This window comes from Scyliorhinus torazame, chromosome 1 (genome assembly GCF_047496885.1).
Source record: "Scyliorhinus torazame isolate Kashiwa2021f chromosome 1, sScyTor2.1, whole genome shotgun sequence".
NCBI lineage: Eukaryota > Metazoa > Chordata > Chondrichthyes > Carcharhiniformes > Scyliorhinidae > Scyliorhinus > Scyliorhinus torazame.
Window position 1 is genome coordinate 92,300,139 of NC_092707.1, and position 15,653 is coordinate 92,315,791.

The 15,653-nt window shown below is 56.7% G+C and overlaps 1 protein-coding gene across 10 annotated transcripts in view; it reads left to right on the top strand.

Annotated features, from left to right (window-relative positions):
• The first annotated feature begins 9,230 nt into the window (after positions 1-9,230).
• Positions 9,231-15,653, top strand: part of LOC140409981 (paxillin-like) — a 251,482-nt gene continuing 245,059 nt past the window's right edge. For 6 of the 10 annotated variants that reach the window (XM_072498017.1, XM_072498021.1, XM_072498023.1 and 3 more), the window contains exon 1: positions 9,231-9,389. In XM_072498017.1, the coding sequence (XP_072354118.1) occupies positions 9,377-9,389 (13 nt within the window). In that variant the 5' untranslated portion in view covers positions 9,231-9,376. The remainder of the gene's footprint in view (positions 9,390-15,653) is intronic. The other 4 variants (XM_072498025.1, XM_072498026.1, XM_072498027.1 and 1 more) reach the window with 1 other exon arrangement.

Genomic DNA, 15,653 nt, shown 5'->3' on the forward strand with positions numbered 1-15,653 from the left:
CTCCCCTCCCTCCCTCCATCCACTCCCCCTCCATCCCTCCACTCCCCCCAACCACTCCCCCACTCCCCCCAACCACTCCCCCTCCCTCCCCTCCACTCCCCCTCCCTCCACTCCCTCTCCCCCACCCCGCTCCCTCCCTCCCTCTCCCTACCTCCACTCCCTCCCTCCACCCACTCCCTCTCCCTCCACTCCTTCTCCCTCCCTCCATCCAATCTCTCCCTCCCTCCCTCCACTCTCTCTCCTTCCCTCCCTCGCTCCCTCCACTCAATCTCTCCCTCTCTCACCTCCCTCCCTCCCTCCACTCTCTCCCTCCCTCCACTCTCTCCCTCCCTCCCTCCACTCTCCCTCCCTCCCCTCTCTCCCTCCCTCCCTCCACTCCCTCCCTCCCTCCACACTCTCCCTCCCTCCACTCTCTCCCTTCCTCCCTCCACTCTCTCCCTCCCTCCACTCTCTCCCTCCCTCCACTCTCTCCCTTTCTCCTTCCACACTCTCCCTCCCTCCACTCTCGATCTCCCACCCTCCACTCTCGCCTGCCCTCCCTCCACTCTCGCCATCCCTCCACCCTCTCCCTCCCTCCACCTCCCCCTCCCTCCACCTCCCCCTCCCTCCACTCTCGCCCTCCCTCCCTCCAGTCTCTACCTCCCTCCACTGCCTCCCTCCCTCGATTCTCCCCCTCCCTCCACTCTCACCCTCCGTCCACTCTCTCCCTCCGTCCACTCTCTCCCTCCCTCCATTCTCTCCCTCCCTTCCCCTCCACTCTCTCCCTCCCTGCCTCCCCATCCACTCCCTCCCTCCCTCCACATCCACTCCCTCCCTCTCCCTCCACTACCTCCCACCACTCCCTCTCCCTACACTCCTGCTCCCCCTCTCCTACCCTCCCTCCCTCGACAGCGTTCATCCCTCCCCTCCCTCCACCCCACACTCCCTCCACTCTCTCCCCCTCCCTCCCCCCCACTCTCTCACCCCCTCCCCATCGCCCCTCCCTCCACTCTCACACCTTCCCGACCTCCAATCTCTCCCCCTCCCTGCCCCCACTTTCTCCCCCCCACCCCCCTCCCCTCCACTCTCTCCACCCCTCCCTCCCTCCACTATCTCCACCTCCCCCCCTCCACTCTCTCCCGCCTTGCCTCCCTGCACTCTCTCCCGCCTCCCCTCCACTCTCTCCACCCCTCCCTCCCTCCACTCTCTCCCCCTCCCTCCAGTCTCTCCCCCCTCCCTCCACTCCCTCCACTCACTCCCTCCCCCCACTCTCTCCCTCCCTCCACTCTCTCCCTCTCCCTCCACTCCTTCTCCCTCCCTCCCTCCACTCTCCCTCCCTCCCTCCATCTACTCTCTCCCTCTACCCCTCCATCTACTCTCTCCCTCCACTCCCTCCCTCCACTACCTCCCTCTCCCTCCACTCCTTCCCTCCCCCCACTCTCCCTCCCTCCATCTACTCTCTCCTTCCCACCCTCGCTCCCTCCACTCAATCTCTCCCTCTCGCTCCTCCCTCCCTCCACTCTCTCCCTCCCTCCACTCCCTCCCTCCACTCTCTCCCTCCCTCCACTCTCTCCCTCTCTGTCCATCCCCTCTCCCTCCCTCTCTCCACTCGTTCCCCCTCCCTCCACTCCCTCTCCACTCCCTCTCCACTCCCTCCCATCCTCCACTCCCTCTCCACTCCCTCCCATCCTCCACTCCCTCCCTCCACTCCCTCCCCCACGGTCCACTCCCTCTCTCCACTCCCTCCCCCACGCTCCACTCCCTCTCTCCACTCCCTCTCCACTCCCTCCCATCCTCCACTCCCTCCCCCACGCTCCACTCCCTCTCTCCACTCCCTTTCCCACCCTCCCCTCCCTCCCTCCCTCCCGCCACTCCACTCCATCTCCCTCCACACCCCCTCCCTCCACACCCCCTCCCTCCACACCCCCTCCCTCCACACCCCCTCCCTCCACACCCCCTCCCACCCTCCACTCCCTCTCTCCACTCCCTCCCTCCCCTCCTTCCCTCCACTCCCTCCCCCACATTCCACTCCCTCTCTTCACTCCCTTTCCCACCCTCCCCTCCCTCCCTCCCCTCCACTCCATCTCCCTCCACTCCCTCTCCCTCCACTCCCTCTCCCTCCCTCTCCCACCCTCCACTCCCTCTCTCCACTCCCCCTCCACTCCTTCCCTCCACTCCTTCCCTCCCTCCTCCACTCTCTCCCTCCTCTACTCCCACCCTCCTCCACTCCCTCCCACCCTCCTCCACTCCCTCCCTTCCTCCTCCAGTCCCTCCCTCCTCCACTCAGTCCCTCCTCCACTCACTCCCTCCCTCCTCCACTCACTCCCTCCTCCACTCACTCCCTCCTCCACTCACTCCCTCCTCCACACCCTCCCTCCTCCACACCCTCCCTCCTCCACTCACTCCCTCCTCCACACCCTCCCTCCTCCACACACTCCCTCCTCCACTCACTCCCTCCTCCACACCCTCCCTCCTCCACACCCTCCCTCCTCCACACCCTCCCCCACTCCCTCCTTCCCTACCTCCTCCAGTCCCTCCCTTCTCCACTACCTCACTCCCTCCCTCCCCCTCCACTCTCCCTCCCTCCCTCCACTCTCTCTCCCCCTTCCTCCCTCCACTCCCTCCCTCCACAACCTCTCCCTCCACTCCTTCTCTCCCTCCTCCACTCCCTCCCTCCTCCACTCCCTCCCTCCCTCAGTCCCTCCCTTCCTCCTCCAGTCCCTCCCTCCCTCCCTCCCTCCTCCACTCACTCCCTCCCTCCTCCACTCACTCCCTCCCTCCTCCACTCACTCCCTCCCACCTCCACTCACTCCCTCCCTCCTCCACTCACTCCCTCCCTCCTCCACACTGTCCCTCCCCCACTCCCTCCTTCCCTACCTCCTCCAGTCCCTCCCTTCTCCACTACCTCGCTCCCTCCACTCTCCATCCCTCCCTCCCTCCACTCTCACTCCCCCTTCCTCCCTCCACTCCCTCCCTCCACAACCTCTCCCTCCACTCCCTCTCCCTCCACTCCTCCTCCCTCCTTCCACTCCATCTGAGTTCCCCTCCTTCCTCTCCCTCCCTCCACTCCCTCTCCCTCCCTCCACTCCCTCTCCCTCCACTCCTCCTCCCTCCTTCCACTCCATCTGCGTTCCCCTCCTTCCTCTCCCTCCCTCCCTCCCTCAACTCCCCCCTCCCTCCACCCCTTTCCCTTCCTCCACTCCCTCCATTCCCTCTGCCTCCACTCCCTTTCTCCCTCCATTCCCTCTGCCTCCACTCCCTCCCTCCACTCGCTCTCCCGCCCTGCCTCCCTCCCTCCCCTCCACCCTGTCCCTCCCTCCAACTCCTTCCCTCCCTCCTTCCCTACCTCCTCCAGTCCCCCCCTTCTCCACTACCTCGCTCCCTCCCCCTCTCTCCACTCTCCCTCCCTTCCTCCCTCCACTCTCTCTCCCCCCTTCCTCCCTCCACTCCCTCCCTCCACAACCTCTCCCTCCACTCCCTTTCCTCCCTCCCTCCACTCCCTCTCCCTCCACTCCCCCTCCATCCCTCCACTCCATCTGCGTTCCCCTCCACCCTCTCCCTCCCTCCCTCCCTCCACTCCCCCTCCCTCCACTCCACCCCTTTCCCTTCCTCCACTCCCACTCCCTCCCTCCATTCCCTCTGCCTCCACTCCCTTTCTCCCTCCATTCCCTCTGCCTCCACTCCCTCCCTCCACTCGCTCTCCCTCCCCCTGCCTCCCTCCCTCCACTCCCTCTCCCTCCACCTCCACCCTGTCCCTCCCTCCACCCCCTTCCCTCCCTCCTCTCCCCCTCCTTCCCTTCACACCCCTCTCCCTCCCTCCCCCTCCCTCCCAACCTCCATCCCTCCCCCTCCCTCCCACCGCCTCTCCCTCCACTCCCCCCTTCCTCCCTCCACTCCCTCCCACCACTCCCCTTCCTCCCTCCACTCCCCTGCACTCCCTCCACCCTTTCCCTTCCTCCCCCTCCACCCTTTCCCTCCCTCCCCCTCCACTTGCTATCCCTCCACTCGCTCTCCCTCCACTCACTCCACTCCCTCGGCCTCCACTCCCTCTACCTCCACTCGCTCTCTCCACTCGCTCTCCCTCCACTCCCTCTCCGCCTCCCTCCTTTTACTCCCTCTCCCCCTCCCCCCACTCCCTCTCCCCCCCACTCCCTCTCCCTCCATCCCCTCTCCCTTCCTCCACCCCCTCTCCCTCCACTCCATCTCCCTCCACTCCCTCCTCATTCCACCCTTTTCCCTCCCTCCTCACTCCACCCTTTTCCCTCCCTCCTCACTCCACCCTTTTCCCTCCCTCCTCACTCCACCCGGTCCCTTCCTCCACAAACACCTCCCTCCCTGCTCCTCCCAACCTCCACTCCCTCCCTCCCTCCACCCCCTCTCCCACCCTCCTCCACTCCCTCCCTCTCTCCTCCACTCCCCACTCCCTCCCTCCTCCACTCCCTCCCTGATGCACGATCAATTACACAAAGACGAGAGTAGGATGTAATCGAGGCTTTATTACACTGAGATGTGTGGCCTCCTACAGCAGCTGACGAAATGGCTGCTGTACTGGGAGCACACATATTTATACTCTGCCTACTGGGCGGAACCAGCAGGCAGGGATCTACCACCGTACCTGTAGTACAGGGGCCTTACCGTAAAGCACCTATATCAACATCCTATATATACAATATATACATCAGTGGTGACTACCACATTCACCCCCTGTTAAAAAAATGAGTCCAGCCGGGGTGGTGGAGAATTATATACAGAAAGTTGTGTTATAAAAGTACAGATAATATTACAAATTCAGGCGGTCCGGTGCCTTGCTCTGTCTTTGAGAGCGCCGCAGGGCTCCGGCGACTCCGGCGGCGGCTTGGTCTTTGGTGACTCCAGGAGCGTGTCGAAATCCTCTTCATCCCCGGGTGTGAGCAAGGGGAGGACGGATTGTCCCGGAGTGGGGGCTGCGGTGGGGTGCGCCGGGGGGGGTTGGGTCGGAGGGGTGTGTGTGTGTGTGGAACCAGCTGGTGCCAGGTCCCTGAGGGAGACTGTGTCTTGGCGGCCGTCGGGGTACGCTACGTAGGCGTACTGCGGGTTGGCATGAAGTAGCTGTACCCTCTCAACCAATGGGTCCGCCTTGTGGGGTCGAACGTGTCTACGGAGGAGAACGGGTCCTGGAGCTGCCAGCCATATCGGGAGCGAAACCCCGGAGTTGGAATTCCTAGGGGGGATTTCATTAGTCGCGGTGCACAGGAGTGACCGAATGGAGTGAAGTACGTCGGGGAGGACATCCTGCCAGCGGGAGGCCAGGAGATTTCTGGACCATAGGGCCAGCTGGACGGCCCTCCAGGCCTTCCCATTCTATCTCCACCTGCCCGTTTCCCCTGGGGTTGTAGCTGGTCGGCCTGCTCGAGGCAATGCCCCTGTTGAGCAGGTACTAGCGCAGCTCATCGCTCATGAATGAGGATCCCCGGTCGCTGTGGACGTGGGCGGGGAAGCCGATCTGAGCGAAGATGGTGTTGAGGGCTTTGATGACGGTGGCAGACTTCATGTCGGGGCATGGGACGGCAAAGGGGAATCGGGAATATTTACTGAGAAAGTACGTGTTGCGGTCGGTGGAAGGGAGGGGCCCTTTGAAGTCCAAGCTGAGACGTTCAAAGGGGCGGGAGGCCTTCACCAGGCACGCACAGTCTGGCCGGTAGAAGTGCTGTTTACACTCCGCGCAGACCTGACAATCTCTGTTGATAGCCCTGACTTCCTCGATGGAGTAGGGCAGATTGCAGGCCTTGATGAAATGGTAAAATGTGTGATCCCTGGGTGACAGAGGTTGTCATGCAGGGTCCGGAGTCAGTCCACTTGTGCGCAGGCATGTACCTCGGGATAGGGCATCGGGGGGCTCGCTGAGCTTACCAAATCTCATAATTGTAGGTGGAGAGCTCGATCCTCCACCTCAAGATTTTATCGTTTTGATCTTGCCCCACTGTGTGTTATTAAACATGAACAGGCCTCAACCGGGACCTGGGATTCATGTCACATTACATTCATCCCCCACCATCTGGCCTGCGAAATCCTACCAACTGTCCTGGCTTGATACAATTCACACCTCTTTAACCTGAGGTTACCCCATCTCTGGATCTGTAAAGATTTAATCACCTGCTAATGCTCGCATTCCTAACATTGTTTGGCATCTTTGAATTTGTCTATATATGTTTCTGGAACAGACCTCTTCATTCACCTGAGGAAGGAGCAGCGCTCCGAAAGCTAGTGACATCGAAACAAACCTGTTGGACTTTAACCTGGTGTTGTAAGACTTCGTACTGTGCTCACCCCAGTCCAACGCCGGCATCTCCACATCATTAAACATGAAGGCAACCGACTGTTGGTCAGTGAGGAGAGTGAATCTCCTGCCGGCCAGGTAATACCTCCAATGCCGCACAGCTTCAACGATGGCTTGGGTCTCCTTTTTCGACGGAGGAGTGCCGAATATCAGAGGCATGGAGGGTGCGGGAAAAGAATGCCACGGGCCTGCCTGCCTGGTTGAAGGTGGCGGCAGGAGCGACGTCTGATGCATCGCTCTCGACTTGGAAGGGGAGCGTCTCGTCGACCGCGTGCATCGCGGCCATGGCGATGTCGGCCTTGATACGGTTGAAGGCCTGGTGAGCCTCGGCCGTCAGAGGAAAAACAGTGGATTGAATGAGTGGGCGGGCCTTGTCCACATAGTTTGGGACCCACTGGGCGTAATACGGAAAGAACTCCAGGCAACATTTGAGGGCCTTGGGGTAGTGGGGGAGGGGGAGTTCCACGAGGGGGCACATGCAATCAGGGTCGGGCCCCAGAACTCCGTTCTGGACCACATAGCCGAGGATGGCTAAGCGGTTTGTGCTGAACACGCACTTCTCCTTGTTATACGGGAGGTTGAGGAGAGTGGCGGTGTGGAGAAATTTGGCAAGGTTGGCGTCATGGTCCTGCTGATCGTGTCCGCACATGGTGACATTGTCCAGGTACGGGAAAGTGGCCCGCAGCCTGTACTGGTCAACCATTCGGTCCATCTCCCGTTGGAAGACCGAGACCCCGTTGGTGATGCCGAAGGGAACCCTAAGAAAGTGGTAAAGGTGGCCGTCTGCCTCGAACGCAGTGTATGGGCGGTCCGCCTTGCGGATGGGGAGCTGGTGGTAGGCAGATTTCAGATCTACTGTCGAGAAGACCCGGTACTGTGCAATCTGATTGACCATATCAGATATGCATGGGAGGGGTTTCGCATTGAGCTGTGTGTACCGATTGATGGTCTGACTGTAGTCAATGACCATCCTGTTTTTCTCCCCAGTTTTGACCACTACCACTTGGGCTCTCCAGGGGCTGTTGCTGGCCTCGATGATGCCTTCCCGAAGCAGCCGCTGGACTTCAGACCCGATGAAGGTCCTGTCCTGGGCGCTGTACCGTCTGCTCCTGATGGCGACGGGTTTGCAATCCGGGGTTGGTTTGCAAAAAGGGAAGGTGGGTCAACCTTAATGGTCGCGAGGCCGCACATAGTAAGGGGTAGTAGGGGCCCGCCGAATTTCAGGGTTAGGCTCTGGAGGTTGAACTGGAAGTCCAGGCCGAGTAGCAAGGCAGCACAGAGGTTGGGGAGGACGTAGAGGTGGAAGCCGCTGAACTCCACACCCTGGACAGTGAGAGTGGCGATGCAGTACCCCCGGATCGCCACGGAGTGGGACCCGGAGGTCAGGGAGATTCTCTGGTTAGCAGGGTGTACCGCGAGGGAGCAGCACCTTACCGTATCGGGATGAATGAAGCTCTCAGTGCTCCCGGAGTCCAGCAGGCAGGAGATCTTGTGCCCGTTGACCTTCCCTTTAGTTGAAGCAGTCGCAAGGTTGTATGGTCGAGACTGGTCAATCGTGACTGAGGCGAGACGCGGCTGGTCGTTGACATTTGCAGGCGATGAGCGGCCGGATGAGCTGCCAATGGGCATGGGTCCTGAGTCGGGTAAGATGGCGGCGCCCACGGGCCGTACGTGTCATGGGAAAAGCAAGATGGTGGCGCCCGTTGGTCCTGGGAGGAACAAGATGGCGGCGCTCACGGGCATCACATGTTGTGAGTCAAGCAAGATGGCGATGTCCACTGATCACACGTGGTCCTAGAAGGGGAAGAGGGCAGCTTCCACTGGCTGCACGTGGGGGTTGCCGGGACAATAGTGGCGATTGAGCGGGCCTGGCACACTGCAGCGAAATGTCCCTTCTTGCCACAGGCCTTGCAGAGGGCGATTCGCGCGGGCAGCGCTGTCGGGGGTGTTTTGACTGCCCACATAAGTAGCATTTGGGCCCCCCGGGGTTGGTTGGCTGCCGCGCGGCACAGGCGTGGGATTGGCTGAGGTCAGTCGCTGATGGGGTCCACGGTGGGGCGGCCGTCTGCGGTGTCCACGATGCACAGGGGAGGTGGGCCGCGCAGTCGGGGGCATAGGCCTGAATGTTGCTTGATGCAACCATAAGTGAAAGCGCTAGTTTTTTGGCCGTCGCGAGGTCGAGCGTGGCCCCCTCTAAGAGGCGCTGGCGGATGTAGTCAGACCCTATGCCCATAACAAATGCGTCTCTCATTAGCAAATTTGAGTATTCCGTGGCCAAAACAGCCTGACAGTCACAGTCTCAAACTAGGGGGAGCAGAGTGCGCCAGAAATCTTCCACCGACTATCCGGGAAGCTGACACCTGGCGTAGAATGTGTTAGTCCGCGGAGCGTAGTTTTCCTTCAGTAGCGCCAAGACCTCTGTGTAGGTCGGTGCGTCCTGGACAAGTGGAAAGACGTTGGAGCTCAGCCGTGTGTAAAGGATCTGGAGCTTCTGGAATTTTGTCTGATGCAGATCCGATGTACACTTCAAAACAGGCTAGCCAATGTTCAAAGTCCTTTTTTGCCTTGTCTGCTTGCGGATGCAGCTGCAGGCGAACTTGATGTGGAGGTCCATCTTCTGAAAAACTCAGTGTAATAAATTGATGCACGATCAATTACACAAAGATGAGAGTAGGATGTAATCGAGGCTTTATTACACTGAGATGCGTGGCCTCCTACAGCAGCTGACGAAATGGCTGCTGTACTGGGAGCACACATATTTATACACCGCCTACTGGGCGGAGCTAGCAGGCAGGGAACTACCCCCATACCTGTAGTACAGGGGCCTCACCTTAAAGCACCTATATCAACATCCTATATATACATCAGTGGTGACTGCCACACTCTCCCTCCACTCCCTCCCCCTCTACTTCAGGCAGTTATTGAGCACGCGCCCAGATCTGTGTCCTCGGGAGCGCGCCCCTAGCGGGTGCCCGCGAGCCCCGCCCCCTCCCCGGTGCTCGCGCCCCCTCACTTGGCTGCTGCCAGTCGGACCGCGCCGGGCTGAGCTGCTCCCGGAGCTCGCGCCTTTGCAGCGCCAACATGGATGACCTGGGTAAGTGCGGGCAGCGGAAAGAGCGGGCGGGGGTCCGCCTCCCCTCGCACTGACCCCAGCCCTCGGCACGGAGCCGGGCCGCGTCAGGCCGCACCGCTATCCGGGGCTGGCAGTGCCGGCCAGGCCAGCTCCCGGCCCCCGGGCGGCACGGCGAGGGGGAGGCCGGCGTGTGGCTGCGGTCTGAGCGCGACGGCGTCCCCGGGTGGGCAGGCGGACTCGGTCCTCTCCCCCCCCCCCCCCCCGGGCATGGGGCTCAGTCCTCCGCTGCTTGTCCCGGAGCAGAGCCGCTGCAAGTTTGTTGGGAGGATTTGAAAAGTTTCCCGTTTGTTTGGGATCTCTGGAGCTGAAAGGATTGTTTGTCGCAAACACCGGACTCGGGGCAAAGATTTTCTCAGTCACAAGGATCAGTGATACGATCGGCAGATTAGGGGCGAATGGGAATCTGGTTAACTCTCCATAGAGTCACTTTCGGAGAAATCTACGGTGTATGGACACCAGGGAATGGGCCCTGGGGAACATTGTGTGGGCACTGGGGATCTGTGGGGTGTGAGCACTAGGGATCTGTGGGGTTTGGGCACTGGGGAACATTGTGTGGGCACTGGGGATCTGTGGGGTGTGGGCACTGGGATCTGTGGGGTGTGGGCACTGGGGAACATTGTGTGGGCACTGGGGAACATTGTGTGGGCACTGGGAAACATTGTGTGGGCACTGGGGATCTGTGGTGGGCACTGGGGATCTGTGGTGGGCACTGGGGATCTGTGGTGGGCACTGGGGATCTGTGGTGGGCACTGGGGATCTGTGGTGGGCACTGGGGATCTGTGGTGGGCACTGGGGATCTGTGGTGGGCACTGGGGATCTGTGGTGGGCACTGGGGATCTGGTGTGTGGGCACTGCAGACCTGTGGTGTGGGCACTGCAGACCTGTGGTGTGGGCACTGCAGACCTGTGGTGTGGGCACTGCAGACCTGTGGTGTGGGCACTGCAGACCTGTGGTGTGGGCACTGCAGACCTGTGGTGTGGGCACAGGGGATCTGTGTGGACACAGGGGATCTGTGGTGTGGGCACAGGGGATCTGTGGTGTGGGCACAGGGGATCTGTGGTGTGGGCACTGGGGATCTGTGGTGTGGGCACTGGGGATCTGTGGTGTGGGCACTGGGGATCTGTGGTGTGGGCACTGGGGATCTGTGGTGTGGGCACTGGGGATCTGTGGTGGATACTGGGGATCTGTGGTGTGGACACGGAGATCTGTGGTGTGGGCACTGGGGATATGTGGGGTGTGGGCACTGGGATCTGTGGTGTGGGCACTGGGGATCTGGTGTGGGCACTGGGGATCTGGTGTGGGCACTGGGGATTTGTGGGGTGTGGGCACTGGGGATTTGTGGGGTGTGGGCACTGGGGATTTGTGGTGTGGGCACTGGGGATCTGGTGTGGGCACTGGGGATATGTGGGGTATGGGCACTGGGGATTTGTGGGGTGTGGGCACTGGGGATTTGTGGTGTGGGCACTAGGAGATATGTGGGGTGTGGGCACTGGGAGATCTGTGGGGTGTGGGCACTGGGAGATCTGTGGGGTGTGGGCACTGGGGATCTGTGGTGTGGGCACTGGGGATCTGTGGTGTGGGCACTGGGGATCTGTGGTGTGGGCACTGGGGATCTGTGGTGTGGGCTCTGGGGATCTGGTGTGGGCACTAGGGATCTGTGGTGTGGGCACTAGGGATCTGGTGTGTGGGCCCTGGGGACCTGTGGTGTGTGGGCACTAGGGATCTGTGGTGTGTGGGCACTAGGGATCTGTGGTGTGTGGGCACTAGGGATCTGTGGTGTGTGGGCACTAGGGATCTGTGGTGTGTGGGCACTAGGGATCTGTGGTTTGTGGGCACTGGGGATCTGTGGTGTGTGGGCACTAGGGATCTGTGGTTTGTGGGCACTGGGGAACTGGTGTGTGCGCACTGGGGAACTGGTGTGTGGGCACTGGGGAACTGGTGTGTGGGCACTGGGGATCTGTGGAGTGTGGGCACTGGGGATCTGTGGTGTGTGGGCCCTGGGGATCTGTGGTGTGTGGGCCCTGGGGATCTGTGGTGTGTGGGCCCTGGGGATCTGTGGTGTGTGGGCCCTGGGGATCTGTGGTGTGTGGGCCCTGGGGATCTGTGGTGTGTGGGCCCTGGGGATCTGTGGTGTGTGGGCCCTGGGGATCTGTGGTGTGTGGGCCCTGGGGATCTGTGGTGTGTGGGCACTGGGGAACTGGTGTGTGGGCACTGGGGATTGTTGGGAAGTGGGCCCTGGGGATCTGTGGTGTGTGGGCCCTGGGGATCTGTGCTGTGTGGGCACTGGGGAACTGGTGTGTGGGCACTGGGGATTGTTGGGAAGTGGGCCCTGGGGATCTGTGGTGTGTGGGCACTGGGGTCTGTCGGGTATAGACAGTGAGGATCTGCAGGATACAACCAACGGGGATCTGTGAGGTATGAGCAACCAGCATAAGGAGTTTGTGGTGATTGTGAAACAGGAATCGGGGTCCATTCAGCCACAAGGAAAAGGGACCAAGGATCGTTTGAGAGAATTGCTTAAAAAAGAAACATGCATAGGAAATAACAAGTGCCAGGGATCTGTAGAGGAATGGGGGAGTAATGATCTCATTAGCCTTTCACATGGTATATGGTTACAATTGGTAAAATTGACTGTCTGCTGGGTTAACAGGCAATAACAATTTGTTTTGTTGCTTATGGCGTTATAGGGAAGGAGTAATGGTTTGATTACTTGTCCACTGGAATAACAATTTGATTAACGTTTCATAGGAATCATAGAGGCGACTGGTTCAATTCTGCATTTTTTAAGTTGGGGTGGCAGAGATCAGAAGAAATAGAGATTGAAATAATTATTTTCGAGTAATAGTTGTCAAGTTGGGCTGCAGGAAATCATAATTCACTTTATACTTCATTGAATTGTGAGGTGTAGTGACCTGATTTGGTATCTGTGGAGAAGAGCACTTTGATTTGACATCTTTGTTAAGAGGAATGCATTCTTTGCAAAACTGTTTCTCGCTTACATGCCTTTGCAGTTTAACCAATATCCATCCTATTGGTGTTGTTTTGCATCATCTCATTTAGATTAGAAGAAAGGGTGTTGGCAGATTCTATAATGTATTTAATTCTCCAACTAGCAAGACAGTATTTGTTTAGGAACTTACTGTTGCCTATATTAGGGTGTATTGCACATTTGTTTTAATATTTTTGTGCAATCTGCCATGGTGATTATTCCATGTCTCCAGGCATCAAATACATTGCTATCACACACCAACCATTCCCTTTGCCTCCAGTAAGGAGAGAATGAGAGATAGTTTAAAGATTGCAACAGATAATTTTAGTTTCGAGTCCAGCCAGTCCATTCCCTACACCACAATATCATGTAACACTCAAACCAGACAGCATAAAAACATATAATAATAATCTTTATTATTGTCACAAATAGGCTTACATTAACACTGCAATGAAGTGACTGTGAAAATCCCCTGGTCGCCACACTCCGGCGCCTGTTTGGGTACACAGGGAAAATTGAGAATGTCCGATTCACCTAACAAGCACGTCTTTCGGGATTTGTGCGAGGAAACCAGAGCACCTGGAGGAAACCCACGCAGACACGGAGAGAACGTGCAGACTCTGCACAGACAGTGACCCAAGCGGGAATTGAACTTGGCGCTGTGAAGCAACAGTGCTAACCACTGTGCTACCATGCCGCCAATAGATTTAAGAGAGCATTCTTGAGTTATGCAGAATGCCATTTTGAACAGTAAGCCATGCTAAGACCCCTTTCATGTTCTGAGCAAAACAAGGGACAAAATATTCTACGATTAAAAGTTACGTTCACAGTTGTATTGATCAACACTTTCCAGAAGGTAACGACAAGCTGTCCAGACTAAAAAGTGGCTTAACGTTCTGAGCTCACTAATGACTTATCCAGGACACTGCACCTGAATGACCCCACAAGTCTTACCGAGATCCACATTGTATTGTAAAGGGAAGCTAGCCTTGGTTAGAATTTACAACGTTTTCAGAAATATGTTGTTTTTCCATTACCTTGTCCCATTCCCTGATGGATTAAGTTAACAGGAATGTGGCAAGTGCATCTGAATTTTCGGTATGCATTAGTGCAAATGAACATGTTTTGTCTGCCTTCTTGTCTGCTTTCTTTATTATAACTTCCAAAGTTTCCTTCCCTATAAGAGCGATGTCCAGATTACACACTTTATCTGGATTTTACCAGTTTCATTTGGAGTTACTGCAGCACAGGTCTTGAGGCAGTCCTTGGACAAAATAATAAACATTATGAGCATCGTTTCTTGGAAATATCTTAATTTCAACAAGAACAATATTGAAGAGGCAGCAATCGTGAATGCAGAATCATAACATCATTTGTGGCGTCATGGGGAAAGAGCAGAAGTATCTGACTAATGTATGGAAAGCCCTTCAAAGGGCTGGCATAGACACGCTGGGCCAAATGGTCTGTGCTGTTAAGATTCTGTGATATTTCCAGGGCGGCATGTGATGCAGTGGTTAGCACTGGGACTGCGGCGCTGAGGACCCGGGTTCGAATCCCGGCCCTGGGTCACTGTCCGTGTGGAGTTTGCACATTCTCCTCATGTCTGCGTGGGTTTCACCCCCACAACCCAAAGATGTGCAGGTTAGATGGACTGGCCACGCTAAATTGCCCCTTAATTTGAAAAAAATAAAATAATTGGGTACTCTAAATTTATTGTGATATTTCTGTCGTGATTCCATTTCAAAGGTACTCCGACATCCAGTAGTTGTAAAAAGTGCTATATAAAGTCAAGCCTTTATGAGAGTGATGCATAATGTATCAGCACAGTTCAAGGGATGGAGGGTGGAACTGCAACATGAGAGGGATGGGCCGATTACATGAGAATAGGAGATAGACAGCTGGCGGAATAAAGTAATCAAATACTGTAATAAAGAAACCTATCATTTGGCCCATCAAGTCTGTCCCTTTTTTTTCATATTAGTCTTCAGCCTGTTTCTCATAGCCTTTAACTTTATTGGTAAGATTTTAGAGTCCATTATTAAGGATGCGATTACAGAGTACTTGGAAGTGCATGGGGCTGACTGAAAACGGCTACGTCAAGGGGAGACAATGCTTGACAAATCTGTTAGGATTCTTTAGAGGTAATGAGGAAGTTAGACAAAGGAGAGCCAGTGGACGTGATCTATTTAAATTTCCAGAAGGCCTTTGACAAGGTGCCATACAGGATGCTGCTAAATAAGATAAGAGCCCATAATGTTAGGGATAAGGTACTGACATGTGTAGAGGATTAGCTGAATGGCAGAAGGCAGAGAGTGGGGATAAAGGGGTCTTTTTCAGGATGGCAGCTGGTGATGAGTGGTGTTCCGCAGGAGTCATAGAGCATAGAATTTTCATGGCAGGAGGAGGCCATTCGGCCCATCGAGCCTGCACCAGCCCTTGGAACGAGCTCCCTACTGAAGCCCACGCCTCCACCCTTTCCCAGTAACCCCACCTAACCTTTTGGACTAAAGGGCAATTTATAATGGCCAATCCACCTAACCTGCACATCTTTGTGTCAGTGTTGGGACCCCAACTATTCACAGTATACATTAACGATCTGGAAGAAGGAACTGAGGGCATTGTTGCTAAGTTTGCAGCTGATACAAAGATATGTAAAGGGACAGGTAGTGTTGTGCAAAAGGGGAGGCTGCAGAAGGACTTGGATTGGGAGAATGGGGAAAGAATTTGCAGGTGGAATACAATGGAAAAGTTGAGGTTATGCACTATGGTAGGAAGTATAGCGGCATAGACTTTTCTAAATGGGGAAATGCTTTGGAAATCTGAAGCACAAAGGGACTTGGGAGTCTTGGTTCAGGATTCTCTTAAGGGTAGCATGCAGGTTCAGTTGGCAGTCAGGAAGGCAAATGCAATGTTAGTATTCTTGTTGAGAGGGCTAGAATACAAGAACAAGGTGTACTGCTGAGGTTGTATAATGCTCTGGTCAGACCCCATTTGGAATAATGTAAGCAGTTTTAGGCCTCGTATCTCAGGAAGGGTGTGCTAGCCTTGGAGAGGGTCCAGAGGAGGTTCACAAGAATGATCCCCGGAATGTCATATGAAGGGCTGTTGAGTACTCTGGGTCTGTACTCGATGGAGTTTAGAAGGATGAGGGGGGGAATTTCATTGAAACTGACAGAATACCAAGCCACTAACCATCCTTAGTGGAAATATGTTGCCTTTCCTTCACTGTCACTGGG